The 16,076-nt window shown below is 39.7% G+C and overlaps 1 protein-coding gene across 2 annotated transcripts in view; it reads left to right on the plus strand.

Annotated features, from left to right (window-relative positions):
• ATP6V0D2 (ATPase H+ transporting V0 subunit d2) overlaps positions 1-16,076 on the plus strand; it is a 40,028-nt gene that overhangs the window by 20,138 nt on the left and 3,814 nt on the right. For both annotated transcript variants that reach the window (XM_031669654.1, XM_031669655.1), the window contains exons 2-4: positions 5,856-6,034; positions 7,853-7,932; positions 9,299-9,376. In XM_031669654.1, coding sequence (XP_031525514.1) covers positions 5,856-6,034; positions 7,853-7,932; positions 9,299-9,376 — 337 coding nt within the window. The remainder of the gene's footprint in view (positions 1-5,855; positions 6,035-7,852; positions 7,933-9,298; positions 9,377-16,076) is intronic.

Here is a 16,076-nt window from a genome sequence, read left to right on the forward strand (position 1 = left end):
CCACACATGAGTGAGTGCATACGATATTTGGCTTTCTGTGCCTGGTTTATTTTACTTAACATAATGACCTCCAATTCCATCCATGTGGCTGCAAATGACATATTATTCTTCTTATGACAGAATAGTATTCTATTGTGTATCTATACCATACTTTCTTTACCCATTCATCTGTTGATGGATGCTTAGGTTAATTCCATATCTTTGTTATCGTGAATAGTGCTGCAATAAACATGTGCATGCAGGTATCCCTTTGATATACTGATTTATTTTCCTTAGTATAGATACCCAGTAGTGGGATTGCTGCATTGTATGGTGTTTCTGTTTTTAGTTTTTTGAGATATCTTCATACTGTTTTCCACAGTAGCTGTGCTAACTGAAATTTCTACCAATGGTGTATGAGAATCTCCTTTTCTCCACATCCTCTCTCCAGTATATTTTATTGTTTGTCTTTTTAATACTATCCATTCTAAATTGGGTAAGATGCTATCTTATTGCGGTTGAAGTATTGGCATCTTGGAGGACACTAATGACTAAAAGGTAGAGAGAAGACCGATTGGCTAAGAAACTTGAGACCCAGAAAATGGCTTGGTTTTGAGTTTCTTGGGTTTTCCTTTTGTCTCATACACTCCCAGCTGGATGCTAGAGAATCTTACAGCCCAGAAAGCCAATGGGCACATACAAAAAAGCCCCAAGAAAAGCCTGTTCTCTCTAGCCAAAGGACCAGGAAAGGGGCAACCTCACAAGTAGAAAGTCTTTTTTTTTTTTTGAGACGGAGTCTCGTTCCGTCGCCCAGGCTAGAGTGCAGTGGTGCAGTCTCGGCTCACTGCAACCTCCGTCTCCCGGGTTCAAGCGATTCTCCTGCCTCGGCCTCCTGAGTAGCTAGGACTACAGGCACCCGCCACCATGCCCAGCTAATTTTTATATTTTTAGTAGAGACGGGGTTTCACCATATTGGCCAGGCTGGTCTCGAACTCCTGACCTTGTGATCTACCTGTCTTGGCCTCCCAAAGTGCTGGGATTATAGGCGTGAGCCACCACGCCTGGCCACAACAAGAATATCTTTAGATAATAATGACTCTACTCTAACCAAGTGCCATGGGAAAAACTGCAACCCTACCCCTTTAAGCAAAGGCTTAGTGGGGGCCCAGATGTCTACCCTCACCTGGCTGTAAATGGGGTCAGAGAGGGCCAAGCAGGAAGCTGGGCCTTTGACCACCTTCCAGCAGTAATAAGCCCTCTTTTAGCCTTGGTGTCAATAGAGGCCACGTGCAGAGTAGTAATAAATCCCAGAATGAGAGGAGAAAAAAAGAAAGGTTGAAAAAGTATTCAAAGAAATAATGGCTGAAAATTCCCCCCCATTTGGCAAAAGACACATACCCACTGATTCAAGAAGCTAAGTGAAAGTCCAAACAGGAAAAATCCAGTGAAATCCAGGCCAAGACATGTCATAATCAAACTTTTGAAAGAAAAAAAGATAAAACAAATCTTGAAAGCTATGGGAAATGACTCCTTACCAATAAGAGAGAAGCAATTTGAACCATAGATTTCTCATTAGGCACCAAGGAGCCAGAAGCAAGCAGTGTAGTATTTTTCAAGCACTAAAGACAAGAGAAAAATAGCATTTTGTATTCAGTGAAAATATTCTTCAGGAATGAAGGGAAAATCAAGACATTCTAAGATGAAGGAAAACTAAGAGATTTTGTCACCAGCAGACCTACACTAAAAGAAGGGCTAAACAAAGCATTTGAAACACAAAGGAAATGATAAAAAGAGTAATTTTGAAACAACAGGAAAAAAGAAAGAACAACAGAAAGGAGAAAAATATGGGTAAATACAATACACTCTTTCTCCTCCTGAGTTTTCTAAATTGTATTTGACAGTTGAAGCAAAATCATTACACTGTCTGATGTGGTTCTTGATGTATATAAAGGAAATATTTATAACAGTTATAAGCAGGGAAAGAAAAGACACTTAAAAAGAAGTAAAGTTTTTAATACTGTGCTAAAATTGGGACAGCTACTCTAAAAAATAGTCTTGCAGTTTCTTAAACTAAACATACTCTTACTATGCCATTTAGCAACTGCACTTCAGGGCATTTATCCAAGAATAATAAAAACTTACTTTAATATAAAAATCAGCACAGAGATGTTCTTAACAGTTTTTATTTGTAATAGCCAAAAACTAGAAAAAAACACAAATGTCCATCAATAGGTGAATGGTTAAATACACTGTGGTATATCAATACCATGGAATACTACTCACCAATAAAAAGGAACAAACTGTTTACATGCAACAGCTTGAATGTATTACATGTATCTCAAGAACACCGAGCAGGGCTAAAATAGCCAGTCTCAAAATGTCACTTATTATCTGCTGCCAGTTATATATTATTCAGAAAATGGCAAAATTATAGAGTGGGAGAACTGATTCGCATTTTCTAGGCATTGGGGGTGGTGGGTGGAAAAGGGTGGGTGTGACAATGAAGAGGTAATACCCTGGAGAGCTTCTTCACTGAACTGTGTTTTTCTTAGAAGGCGTTTCTCTTTTTCTATCTCATGCCAGAGTGCTTTGTGAATGACAGTCATTTCTCAGCTATTGCTAATGACACTGAAGTACTAAAATTTTTATTCAGAGAAGAGCAATTCCTCTAACTTACCAAATTATGGCTCTATATTATTTGACCTCTTAGCAACTGTTATAGCACCAGAATGTGGTAGTTATCATACAGAAAATATATTATAGTTATCTTTGAGATCCTTAAATAAGCTAGGGAGCAGGAGGAGAAAGAATAGCTCTAAGATCAAATGGAAATGTTAAAATATCATCTGGCTTGAGCTCTTTTATCTGAACCTTCTAGGGAGAGCCAGCACTTTGATTTTAGGGACCCAACTCTGCTGCTTGCCAGCACTGTGATCTTGGGCAAGGTATTTAGTACTGCTAAGACTCGGTTTTCCTTAATAATGGTTCTTACAGCATTGAGTTGTTGTGAAGCTTGAGTGAGAGTGTGCACATAATTACTGCCACATAGTAAAAACCTCAAAAAGAATCAGCATTTAAAAAATTTTTAATATCCTAAAATTTTTTAAATTGAGTAATTTGCTCATCACAGTTTTAGGTGACTGATTTTTACAGGTGTCAAAGAACATTTGTCTAGACCATGAGTAGGAGAAAAATTAACCTAACTGAATGGGTGGCTCTGTCACTACTTATGAGGATAACTATCTAAAACAGGGGTTTGAATTAGGTAAACACCCTGGTGTCTTTTTGTTCAAAAATTACTCAGGTAATGTCAGCAATTATTTGCTTCGCAACCATTGCCTGCATGACTCCCTGGAGATCTACAAAGATTATAGTCTGGAGAAAGTAAACTGTCTTCTGGTTACACTATGTCCCTGTCACCCCAACAGCCAATGATAATTATGTACCTGGTACCTATGTGTGATGGAAATGAGAAAGGGGACAGGAAAGAGACACCCCTGCCCCTCATCGTAGGCCAAGCCCTGGGTTCTCAGTGTTTCTGAGCAACACTGCAAGAACTGGTGTTATTGTTCCATTTTAGAAACAAGGCCACTCAGTAAGAGTTGAAATAAAATTGAACTCAATCTATAAAGCTCTTGCTCATTGCCATATAGGGCTTAGCCTGTCTATTAGTAAAAAAGTAAAAATAAAAATACTTAATACACACACATGCACACATTGTAGAGGCACGTCTGCGTGTTATACGCAGGCTGCATCCTACTCACACCATTGACGTTGGTTGCCCTTCAACGTTGCTCTAATAGTCCTCTGCTAATTGGGAATGTTCACAGCTCGGATGCTTTTACATTGCAGGGGGGTTGTGGGGAACAATTAAATGTCTAGAGTCTGCTAAGGATTATTAAGTGCTAGCAATTGCCCTCTCAGGTAATTGCTTTTGAGCCATAAAGGGACAGTTAAATAAGCACTTCCATTTTAATATCATTTTGAAGAGATAAAAAGGATTCTAAAATTCCATAGTGTCTAAATTTGGTACTGCTGTTCAGGAGGTGAAGAAACTTTATAGTCATGTGCTTTTTATAAAGGGATAATTGCCTGCTTCAAAAACTTCTTTAGTTAGAATTTTTGGGGGTAAGCTGTAGAAGCTCCACAATGAAGGAGACCCCCTTTTCCAGCCAGAAATGAATTCCCTGCCCAGGAAGTCTGTCCTCCATGCAGCCAGACCCTGGAAAGGGGCTGGGAACTGGGGAAAAGCACGTTTCAAGGCAGAAGGAAGGACGTTTGCAAAGCCCCAGAGATGAGAACACAAGGACACTCAGAGTTTCCTTTGCCTGGGCCGAGCACTGGAGCTGGGGCTGGGGCTGAGCATGTGGGTACTGAAAGACAAGATGAGGAACTTGGATGTTAAGGGCAACGGAGGATACTGACTGCCCTTACTGTATAGGTGTTTGTTTACCTCTTCTCCAGTTTTAATATTTACATAGGTCATAATGTTCCCTTCAGTGTAAGGGCAGTCAGTAACCTCCGTTGCTCGGCCCAGGCAAAGGAAACTCCCTGAGTGTCCTTGTGTTCTCGTCTCTGGGGCTTTTCAAACGTTCTTCCTTCCGCCTTGAAACGTGCTTTCCCCCAGTTCCCAGCCCCTTTCGGCTGGCCGGCTCCTACTAATTCTTCAAGTTTCTACTTGACTGTCATTTCTCTAGCAAGTCTAATTCCGGGACTGGTTTAGTGTCCAGCTATGATTCTCCACACCACCCTATAATTTATTTTGCATAGCATGTATGCCCTATTGTGATTTATTGTAAATGATTCTGTGTCCAGTTCCTCACTTAAGCTGTATTCTCTGTAAAGGAATGCCCCAGGTCTCATTTACTTCTCAACCTCATTGCTTGGAATATCCTAGGTGCTAAGTACATGAGTGAACCAGGACATGCACCCAGGATATCCTGAGCAGAGCTTATATCAAATAAAGAAATCACATTAAAATGATTAATATATGAATTAATATGAATTAATAAACTCTTGGGTATGTGGGGAAGGTGGCCTAGAAAATTCACAATGTGATCTCATATGAGGACAGAATTACACAGTATTTTTTAGCATTAAATTTTGAATCCTCAGTGATAGGCTTCATTGCAGATTCAAATATAGTCGTCACTTTTTAAAGTAGAGTAAGATGCTTCAGGTCTGTGTTTTTCAACTTTTCAAGCCCTTTGTCCATTCTGATAAACCAAACAAGTTCACACCCTTACCCCTGCCCCATCGCATTTGACAATGACTATGGAGGGGCTTCTTCCACATATTCCCACCAGCCAAGGTTTTATTTAGTTAGTTGTTAGAATATTGAATATGCTTTTTCATGGCCAGGCGCAGGCACAGTGGCTCACGCCTATAATTCCAGAATTTTGGGAGGCCAAGGTGGGCAGATCACCTGATGTCAGGAGTTTGAGACCAGCTTGGCCAACATGCTGAAACCCTGTACCTACTAAAAATACAAAAATTAGCTGGGCATGGTAGCGAGAGCTTGTAATCCCAGCTACTTGGGAAGCTGAGGCAGGAGAATCACATGAACCCGGGAGGCGGAGATTGCAGTAAGCCAAGATTGGGCCACTGCATTCCAGTCAGGGTGACAGAGAGAGACTCTGTCTCAAAAAAAAAAAAAAAAAAAAGAGTATTGAATATGCCTTTTCAATTTATGACAGTCTCAGAGGTCATATATTTTTCTCCACATCTCGTAAACTCCAGTGTTTAAAATAAAAAGAGACTCATGTTAGTTTCTGAATGAAACAGTGTGTACCTCAAAGGTGTGTATTTTTTACTTGTAGGATTCTTCTTATCCTTTCGCAGTTGTCCTATAATGATTGAGTTGTCTTCTAAACCAGGTGCAGTTACATGATAGACAATGTGATTCTGCTGATGAATGGTGCATTGCAGAAAAAATCTGTGAAAGAAATTCTGGGGAAGTGCCACCCCTTGGGCCGTTTCACAGAAATGGAAGCTGTCAACATTGCAGAGACACCTTCAGATCTCTTTAATGCCATTCTGATCGAAACGCCATTAGGTAGGAACACTTAGATAATTTGGTAGCTGCTTGTGTATGTTATCACAGTCATTAGAAAATGTACTATTTTTTCTTCCCTGTGGTCCAAAAGAAAATGTACTTTGATTTCACAATTTTTTTTCCATGTATACAGTAGCATACTATGCAGATTCCTGGAAGTGGCAGAGACATGAAGGAATCATCTAGTTCAGCTCCCTCATTTTTCAGATGAGGACAAATGAAGCAACCTGCTCAGATCACATGTGAACCATTTGTAGTAGAGAAGGAATTGGGGCTCATCTCTCAACCTTCAAACCCTTTACTTTATACCAGGTCATAGCAAATAAATAATAGAACTTGTCATTCTTCAAAAAAATGTAATTTTCTAGCTTGGTTTTAGAGGATTAGTTTCTTGTCCTTCCATTTAAACTTCTGTCTAGATAGGTTGCATATAGGAAGCATTTTGTTTCAGGAAGTTTAAAAATGTAATTTTTCTGAGATGCTCAAGAGATGACTGAGATGTCAAGTCATCAGAAGCAATGATGAAATGATTGTTAATTTCATTATAATTTGGCAGTAACAAGAGTTGTAGTATTCAAAATGCTAAAGAGATAATTGTATAAGCATCATTATCTAATATTGTCAGGAAATCTGGATAGCAGCAATTCACTATTGATCATTTGTCAAAATAGTTGCTGTTTAAAATAGATATTTTAAAAAGGAAAAAAAAATATTTGTGTCATCATTAAGCACCCGATGCTGAGATACCATAGGCTAGTCGAGAGAGGTTGAGACCGCAATCAGACAGCCATGAGCATGAAGCCAGGCTCTGCCCGGTCCCAACAAGGTGACTAGGAGCAATTCAATTCACCCCAGTTTCCTCATTTTGGAAATAATCGTGTCTTTTTATAACAGAGTTTTAAAAATAAAACACAATTTAAGTACAACTCCATGCTTGGCACATACTAAAGTTGCAAATAATAAATATTATCGTTAGATAGTAGAGGAGGGGGGACTTCCAAAAAAGCCTTAAGTGAATAGCTCTAAGGTGTTGTGAAGATTAAGTGAAAGTATATTCAGTGTGTAGTGTAGTGAGTGAGGTTTAGGGCAGTAGTCCCCAACCTTTTGGGCACCAGGGTCTGGTTTCGTGGAAGACAACTTTCCCAACATGGGAGAGAGGGGATGGTTTCGGGATGATTCAAACACATTACATTTATTGTGCACATTATTTGTATAATTACTACATTGTAATATCTAATGAAATAATGATACAACTTACCATAATGTAAAACCAGTGGGAGCCCTGAGCTTGTTTTCCTGCAATTAGACAGTCCCATCTGTGGGTGATGGGAGACAGTGACAGATCATCAGGCATTAGACTCTCATAAGTAGCGTGCAACCTAGATCTCTCACATGCACAGTTCACAATAGGGTTTGCTCTCCTATGAGAATCTAATGCTGCCACTGATCTGACAGGAGGCGGAGCTCAGGTGGTAATGCAAGCAATGGGGAATGGTTATATAATTATAATTACAGTTGAAGCCATTCTCTGGTCCACCGTTCACCTTAGCTGTGTGGCTCAATTCCTAACAGGCCACGGACCGGTGTTGGTCTGTGGCCTGCGGGTTGGGGACCCCTGGTTTAGGGCTTACACATGATAAATGCTTAAAAAGTAATAACTGCTTTCATCCTCACTACTATTAGCCTTATTTAGTTGAGTGTATGGATTGCAACTCTGCAGTCAGGAGTGAGCATAGGGTGGTGTGTTCAGGATACATTTTCTACAGTTTATAATCTTGCTTAAGATTCATTTTTTGGTATGGCAATTTCTGCTTTCAGCTCCGTTCTTCCAAGACTGCATGTCTGAAAATGCTCTAGATGAACTGAATATTGAATTGCTGCGCAATAAACTATACAAGGTAATGGTTTTCCCAAATATTGCGTTTTTCTTGATTACACAATATATTGTGACTAGTGTTCTCTAATAAAAGTTACGTTGCTCATTAACCAACTTCTGCAATTATGAAACTGTGCATATTTGGAATATAACTTTTATAGTTCTGGCCTGTTCTCTAGTTAAATGCATGCATGTCAGCTTCCCCTAGCCAGCAAGATATTTGAGAGGAAATAACATGCCCCATTCTTCCATATTCCCAGCTCCTTGTATGGTATCTGGAACATAAATGGTGTTTGGATGGTGGTAGGTGAATAAGTGGGATGAACAATATCAATCCATTTAAAGCAACCAGCACACATAGTAAACCTTCTGTTATGCAGTGTTCACCTCTGACCTCAATCCTGTTAGTATCCCTGAATCTCACAGCTAATCTGCCCACACAATTTTAATCTACAGTGTGCAGCATACCAGAATGAACAATTTGTGTACACTGCATCATAGGTACTACTTTGCATAATCTGATTGTCTGTCTGGACTGTGCTGCCACCATTTGAGTAGCTGTATATACTATAGACTGAGCAAAATCTGTCCATTTTTACTCAAATAACCATAGCCTCTTTGGACACTCACACAGAGTAACTGAATATATACGGCCATGCCATATACATGGCATCCTGTGTTCAAACTTGTGGTCCTTTCAAAAGCGTATTGCAGGCAGTGTTCCTTTTGGTAAAGTGACTTATGGGCCTAGAGGAGGCATCTTTGAGATATAACTAACAGAAGGCACTGTTCTAAGTAATTTATAGGCCTTAACTCACTTAATCCACCTGGCAAAAATATGATGTTTATGCTATCTCCATTCCTCAGAGGAGAAAACTGAGGCTTGGAGAGCCAAGGTTTCTTTGGAAGAAGTCAGTTAGCTAAAACGTATTAGAGTTGGGATCCAAACTCAGGCAGTCTGACCCTACAACCTTTTCCATATAGCTCCAAGCTCAAAGCTGTCCCAAATGTGCCTCTATAAGAGATTAAATGTCAGCATAGGGCTGAATCTAAAATTATTCACTGATCTCAGAAAAAAACTTGGCACTCTTGTTAAAATAGCAAGAATTAACCATATGAAATAATCCAAAACCATGCAAAAAAAGTGCTTGTTAAGTAATTATAAGTTATGATAAATGCAGTTTTGTCCTTTTCTGGATTTCCTTTTTAGTCTGTGCAACATGCTGCAATATGAAAGCTTCTACCAAATTTATTATAAAATATTTCCCTATGGGAGATGTAATTCAATTTCCATTCAAGCATTTGATAAACCATGAAAAGCTGATCTAGAAATTTTCAAAAGGAATATATATTCATTATATCACTTTATGATCTTTTTTCTTTTTAAGTCTTACCTTGAGGCATTCTATAAATTCTGTAAGAATCATGGTGATGTCACAGCAGACGTTATGTGTCCCATTCTTGAGGTAAGAAAGAGTCCTTGAATTTTGTTATGCTCTATAAGGTGCTTCCATATTTTTTATTGTTTTAACCTTACTTAAATTTCCTTATCTTTGAAGTTTTTTTTTAATCTAGAAATAAGACAAGCAGTACATTTTACTATATATTATTTGATGTATTTGGTTAAGAGTTGTATTTTCCAACTCTTTAAGTTGGAGCCTGGAAGTTTTCTACATGGAAAAGTTATCTTGGAATTAGAAAATAATAATGCTTACACAGATTTGGCTATGATTCATTTTGATGTAGTATGTAAAAAATAGATTATAAACAATAAAAATTTAGTATACTGTTGTTACTGGAAAAGAGTCCCACCCCAGACCCCAACAGAGGGTTCTTGAATCTCAGCAAGAAAGAATTTGGGTCCATAAAGTGAAAGTACGTTTATTAGGAAAGTAAAGGAGTAAAAGCATGGCTACTTCATAGGCAGAGCAGCCCTGAGGGCTGCTGGTTACCCATTTTTATGGTTATTTCTTGATTATATGCTGAACAAGGGGTGGGTTACTCATGTCTACCCTTTTTAGCCCATATAGGGTAACTTCCTGACATTGTCATGGCATTTGTAAACTGTCATGGTGCAGGTGGAAGTGTAGCAGTAAAGAGGACCATGGTCACTCTTGGTTTCATAGGTTCTAGCAGGCTTCTTTACTGCAGCCTGTTTTATCAGCAAAGTGTTTATGACCTGTATCTTATGCCGACCTCCTATCTCGTCGTGTGACTTAGAACGCCTAACCATCTAGGAATGCAGCCCAGTAGGTCTCAGCCTTATTCTACCCAGCTCCTATTCAAGATGGAGTTGCTCTGGTTCAAATGCCTCTGACCCTATGAGTAATGAATGGACTATAGACACTCAATAATGACCCAGATTCCCTCTGGTGAGGGAACATTGGGTAGTTGGGAACCCCCACAACTTGGCACCAAAAGTCCACTATAACTTCATCCACAGGGACATTGTACCTTATAAATCCTAAAATAAAGGCTGCCCCAAGCATCCCATGAGCATTCCAGCTTTTGGCAGGAAGACCCCTTGGCTATGTGATTCACAGTGGGTAAGCTCATTTAATTACGTGTCAAATGCCACCATTGGTATCTACCTCTCTAGGTTATGTGATACTCTTGTTAATTCCTCTTAGGGACTACAGATTTCATCTATGCTTAGGAGTCCTCTTGCTTAAGAATATTGACCCACAAATGCATGGGAGATTCAGGGCAGAGATCAGAAGGATTTGTGGGGCATCCTGCACATAATTTGCACTGAGTATTTTACATCTATTCCTCTTGCTAGTAAATAATTTCCTAATTCACTTAAAAAGAAAAAAAAAATCACTTAGTGCTTTTATAAGCCCTTACTTTGCCCTGTGAAACTACATTTTATCTAAAGAATATTTTTCATCATTACATTATCTGGTACACTGACTTCACTGGTGGGTGGAATTCTGATTTCAAGAAAAGCCTAATAAGCATTACCCTTTAGGTAAAAAGAAAAAATTAACTTCATTTGCAAATATTTCAACCTAAACTCTGAAACCACATATGATAAAATTAGCTCCCCTCAAAACATCTAATCATTAAAATTTTACTTGCTTGATGACTGGTGATATTGAAAAAAAAATTTTACTTGCTTGATGACTGGTTTATAGTTGAAGATATTTTGCTATTCCTTATTGAGATTTTGTTTGTTGTTTTTGAGATGTGGCCTCACTCTGTTGCCCAGACTGGAGGAGTGCAGTGGCATGATCATGCCTCACTGCAGCCTCGACCTCTTGGGCTCAAATGATCCTTCCACCTCAGCCTCCTGAGTAGCTGGGACCACATGCCCATGCCACCATGCCCAGCTAAGTTTTTTATTTTTTTGAAAAGACCAGGTCTTGGCTGGACACGGTGTCTCATACCTATAATTCCAGCACTCTGGGAGGCCAAGGTGGGTGTAGCACCTGAGGTTGGGAGTGTGAGACCAGCCTGACCAACATGGTGAAACCCTGTCTCTAATAACAAAACAAAAAAAAAAATTAGCCAGATGTGGTGGTGCACAGATTCTTGGGAGACTGAGGCACAGGAGGCATGAAGGTTGAACCTGGGAGGCGAAGGTTACAGTGAGCCAAGATTACGTCACTGCACTCCAGCCTGGGCGACAGAGTGAGACTCCATCAGAAAAAAAAAAAAGAAAGAAAGAAAGAAAAGAAAGAAAGAAAGAAAAGAAAAGAAAGAAAGAAAGAAAAGAAAGAAAGAAAGAAAAAGAAAGAAAGAAAGAAAGAAAGAAGAAAGAAAAGAAAGAAAGAAAGAAAGAAAGAAGTCTATTTATGTATTTATGTTGTCCCAGCCTGAAATTCTTAAAATAAAGCCTAAGTAGTTATGAAGTGAAAATCTTATCGTTAAAGATCTCCAAAAAATATTTTTGTCCTTATCTATATTGTAGAGAAAGTGGATATTGAATAAATAAATAACATTTTTAAGGCATAGTAAATGACAGAATGAAAAATAGTCTCTCTCAGTCATGCTAATCATGCACCATGAGTAACTAGTGACCCTATGAAGCCTTACCCTTTCTTTTCATAAATTCAGCTACTAGCCACACTATAAGAATCCGTATTATCTATGGCTCAAAAGTAGAATTTCTACTCAGCATAATTCTTGTGGTTTAGAAATGGTTTGTGTACTGGCCGGGCGCGGTGGCTCAAGCCTGTAATCCCAGCACTTTGGGAGGCCGAGACGGGCGGATCACGAGGTCAGGAGATAGAGACCATCCTGGCGAATATGGTGAAACCCCGTCTCTACTAAAAAATACAAAAAACTAGCCGGGCGAGGTGGCGGGCGCCTGTGGTCCCAGCTACTCGGGAGGCTGAGGCAGGAGAATGGCGTAAGCCCGGGAGGCGGAGCTTGCAGTGAGCCGAGATCGCGCCACTGCACTCCAGCCTGGGCGACAGAGCGAGACTCCGTCTCAAAAAAAAAAAAAAAAAAAAAAAAAAAAGAAATGGTTTGTGTACTTTCTACCTGTGAAATATGTGAAATAAAAGTTATATGAAGACTCATAACCTTATCAAAGGTACACAATAGCACTATTCCTGAGTGCTTTATATACATGAATTCACTTAGACTTCAAAACCACACAGAATAGGTAGTCTAGTGTCTGTTTTTCAGAAGGAGCAACTGAGGCACAGAGAAGGCTAGTAACTTACCTTATGTCTCATAGCTAGTAAGTCAGGATTGGAATGCAGGCAGTTGGCTCCGGTACTTATGTGCTTATCCACTCTGCCATAGTGCCTCTGCATTAAATTCACCATTCACAATTCTTTTATATAAACATAAATGCTAATTCATAAGCAAGATCATACTGTGTACTATAAAAATTGGTAAATAGGTAATGTAAGAATTCTGTCTTTGAATAGGTAAGAAATAGGTAAGAATTATGTCTTTGTAATCCTCGGTAATGTAAAAAAAAAAAGATAGTATCAGAAAAATGCTTATCACTGGGATGATATGATCAAATTATGATATGCCCAGTGTTCTCATTGTACTTTTCCAATCTTCATGGTATCAGATTAGATTAGTTGTTTGTTTGTTTCAAACAGCGTTAAAAAAGAATGCAGCTAGGCATGGTAGTTTATGCCTGGGGGACCTATGCAGAAGAATTGCTTGAAGCCAGGAGTTTGAGACCAGCCTGGACAACATAGCAAAATCCCACCTCTACAAAAATACAGAAATTAACCAGGCCTGGTGGAACATACCTATAGTCCTGGCTACTCAGGAGGCCGAGGTGGGAAGACCACCTCAGCCCAGAAGTTCCAGGTTCCAGTGAGCCATAAACCACCTCACTCCAGGCTGGGTGACAGAGTGAGATCCTGTCTCTAAAAAATAAAAATAAAAATCCATTGAACCATTTTTATTTATATAGAAATATCAGCTACATAGGGCATGGAGTTAAAACGTTTATAATTATATGATCAAAGGGTGTTTGTCAGTTTACATAAATACTTTCGATCGTGTAATTACCTCCCTTTTATTTTTGTAACTATAGAGCACTTACTATTTATAAATTCCATGTATATTCTCATTTACTCTCATTTGGCCGGAGACTTAATATGGTAGAAGAGACCATTAACCTCAGCTTACATGTGAAAATCTGACCTAATTACAAGATTATAACTTCATATGAAAAAAAAAGAAATTGACTTATGTTCAAGGCAAGTGCACTGTAGTATAATATTTGCCTTTTACTCCTACTCTTCAATCTTATGGTTAATAGGGCAGTGAAAAACAAGCATAAAATATGTTTGTTTGATCTCTACTGGTCAGTGTATGCGCTGATAAGGCTGGGCTCCATTCCAGTTCACTTTACTCTTTTCCATTGCCACTGACACCTCTGCCTACTGCCTCCTGCCAGGTGTGCCCTTCTTCCCGACAGTATATTGCTATCTCTTGCAATAACAACAAAAAATAAGGTCTAGTTTTAACATGAGTATGTTTTTATAGGGAAGAGTAAAAGGAAAGGTACAGGACTGCCAACATACACCATACCACACAGCATGCCAACACTCTGCAAGAAACAGGAGCTAAGTCACACTAACACCAGACCATTCGGTCTCCTCTAATCAAATGTGTGTCAAACTCTGCTTGGGGATGGTCAAAGAACAGTCCTTTTCCAATTCTAAAATGATGGGTTTTTTCCCTGAGAGGATAATACACACACTTACCCAAAAGAGCCTCTAGACTAGAAAAGTAAGGTAGATATATAGTCAGTTACGATAAAAGGAAAATGGAATGTAATCAGGGTTCAAAGGGAATCATATCCAATTAGAGAAGAAATGGAAGGACTTCTTATGAAAAAGATGACAATTGATGGGACGCGAACGCAGGGAGGATTTCGGCATGCAGAGTTATGGAAGAGAGCACATGTGTGGTAGGCTAAGGAAAGAAGTGGTAACAAGGACAAGAAGGTAGTGAGAAGATGGGGGGCTCTGATAACCTGTATCAGCCAAAGCCCTTTCTTCTTGTATTCATATTCTCTCCCCAGCTATCTGTCCTTCCCACTTCTCCAATTGCTTTTCCAATGATTGAGCGATGACAATTCCTCCAAAACATCCTATTTTACTTCCTGCAGCTCCCTCCTCCAACCTGGCCTCTGCTGTTTGCATGTCTGCAATGCTGCCTACCTTGCCCTAATTCTCTTATAAGATCATAACATTTTAGAATCAGAGAGCACATTAAAGAACATCTGGGACAATTACCTCCATTGTTGCTCTTGCTGCCCTAATTTTTGTCTGAAGTTTTCTTATTGCCATGAAATCTTCCTCTTGCATTTCTTCTCTTATCCCTAGAAGGTCTAAAATTACTGACAGGACTGGTTATATTCAGTAGCCAGAGACAGCTGCCTTTGCTTCCAAATAAAGCCACTCCCTACTTTTCAGCTCACCCATAATCTCCATGAGAGCAATCAAAAGGATCAGATGGAACTAACTCTCACTCTCCTGATAGAAAACACCTGTTCTTACATAACAGTTCCGGTGAAATCTGTTGCAAGTTGGGTTTTGTTATCGGTTAACCAGTCAAAAGCTGATTAGAGGATAGCACAGCAATTCTTTTCAGCTTTCATGTGCATACAGATAGCCTGGGAATCCTATGAAAATGCAGATTCTGGTTGAGTAGGGCTGGACTGTGGCCTGAGACTCTGCACTTCTAACAAGCTTCCAGGTGACGTCAAAGCTACTGAGCCACAAAATATTGCTTTGAATAGCAACATTATGGAGAATGTTGGAGAATTTTCAAAGTATTAGGGGATCACACATCACTCTGTTGGATTCAGTAAGTACTTAAGACTTTCTTATGTGTCAGGCACTGGCTATTAAAAAAGGAACAAAAGGCTGGGCATGGTGGCTCATGCCTGTAATCCTAACACTTAGAAGGCCCAGGAGGGAGGATTTCTTGAGCCTAGGAGTTCATGACCAGCCTGGGCATTATGGCAAAATCCCATCTCTACAAGAAAAATTAGCCAGGCATGGTGTCACATGCCTGTAGTCCCTGCCACTTGGGAGGCTGAAGTGGGAGGATCACCTGAGCCCTGGGAGGTTGAGGTTGCAGTGACTCCTGACCCCACCACTGCACTCCAGCCTGGATGAGAGAGTGAGACCCAATCTCAAAAGAAAAAAAAAAAAAAAGAACAATGAAAAGTGAGACATGGTTCTTAAAAGATTTTAGAGTGTAGTGGGGAGAAACACAGGCACAGATTTCAAAATGAAGTGGTAAGTACTGGACATTTGGAGTACCTAGAGAATTGCTGCTTAGCCCAAGGAAACCATGGCAAGCCCCCACAGTAGGTAGAGGAGGAGTCCCTGAAGGAGAGACTGAGATGGAATGGCCAGAGTCGAAGGGAGGAGAACCAAGAGACAGTAGAAACATGGAGCTTAAAGGAATATAAATGAAATTTCAAGAAAGACTTGAGGGGTCAGATGAAATAGGAATGATGGAGGGATGGGAGCCCAGGTGCCTAGTTCAGCACAGAGAAGACAGGCTGTGAGTATGTGTTGACCTATCTTGAAGATCGTTAGCCACACTCCAGCATCTTACAAAGAAGAAAACTTCTTGAGAGAAACATGACTTGTCCCACCCCACATAGTTCTTAGCTAGTCTTAGATTTATTGATACCTCACCTAGGACACTAACAAAGAAAACCAA

The sequence above is a fragment of the Papio anubis genome, chromosome 8 (assembly GCF_008728515.1).
Source record: "Papio anubis isolate 15944 chromosome 8, Panubis1.0, whole genome shotgun sequence".
NCBI classification, from domain to species: domain Eukaryota; kingdom Metazoa; phylum Chordata; class Mammalia; order Primates; family Cercopithecidae; genus Papio; species Papio anubis.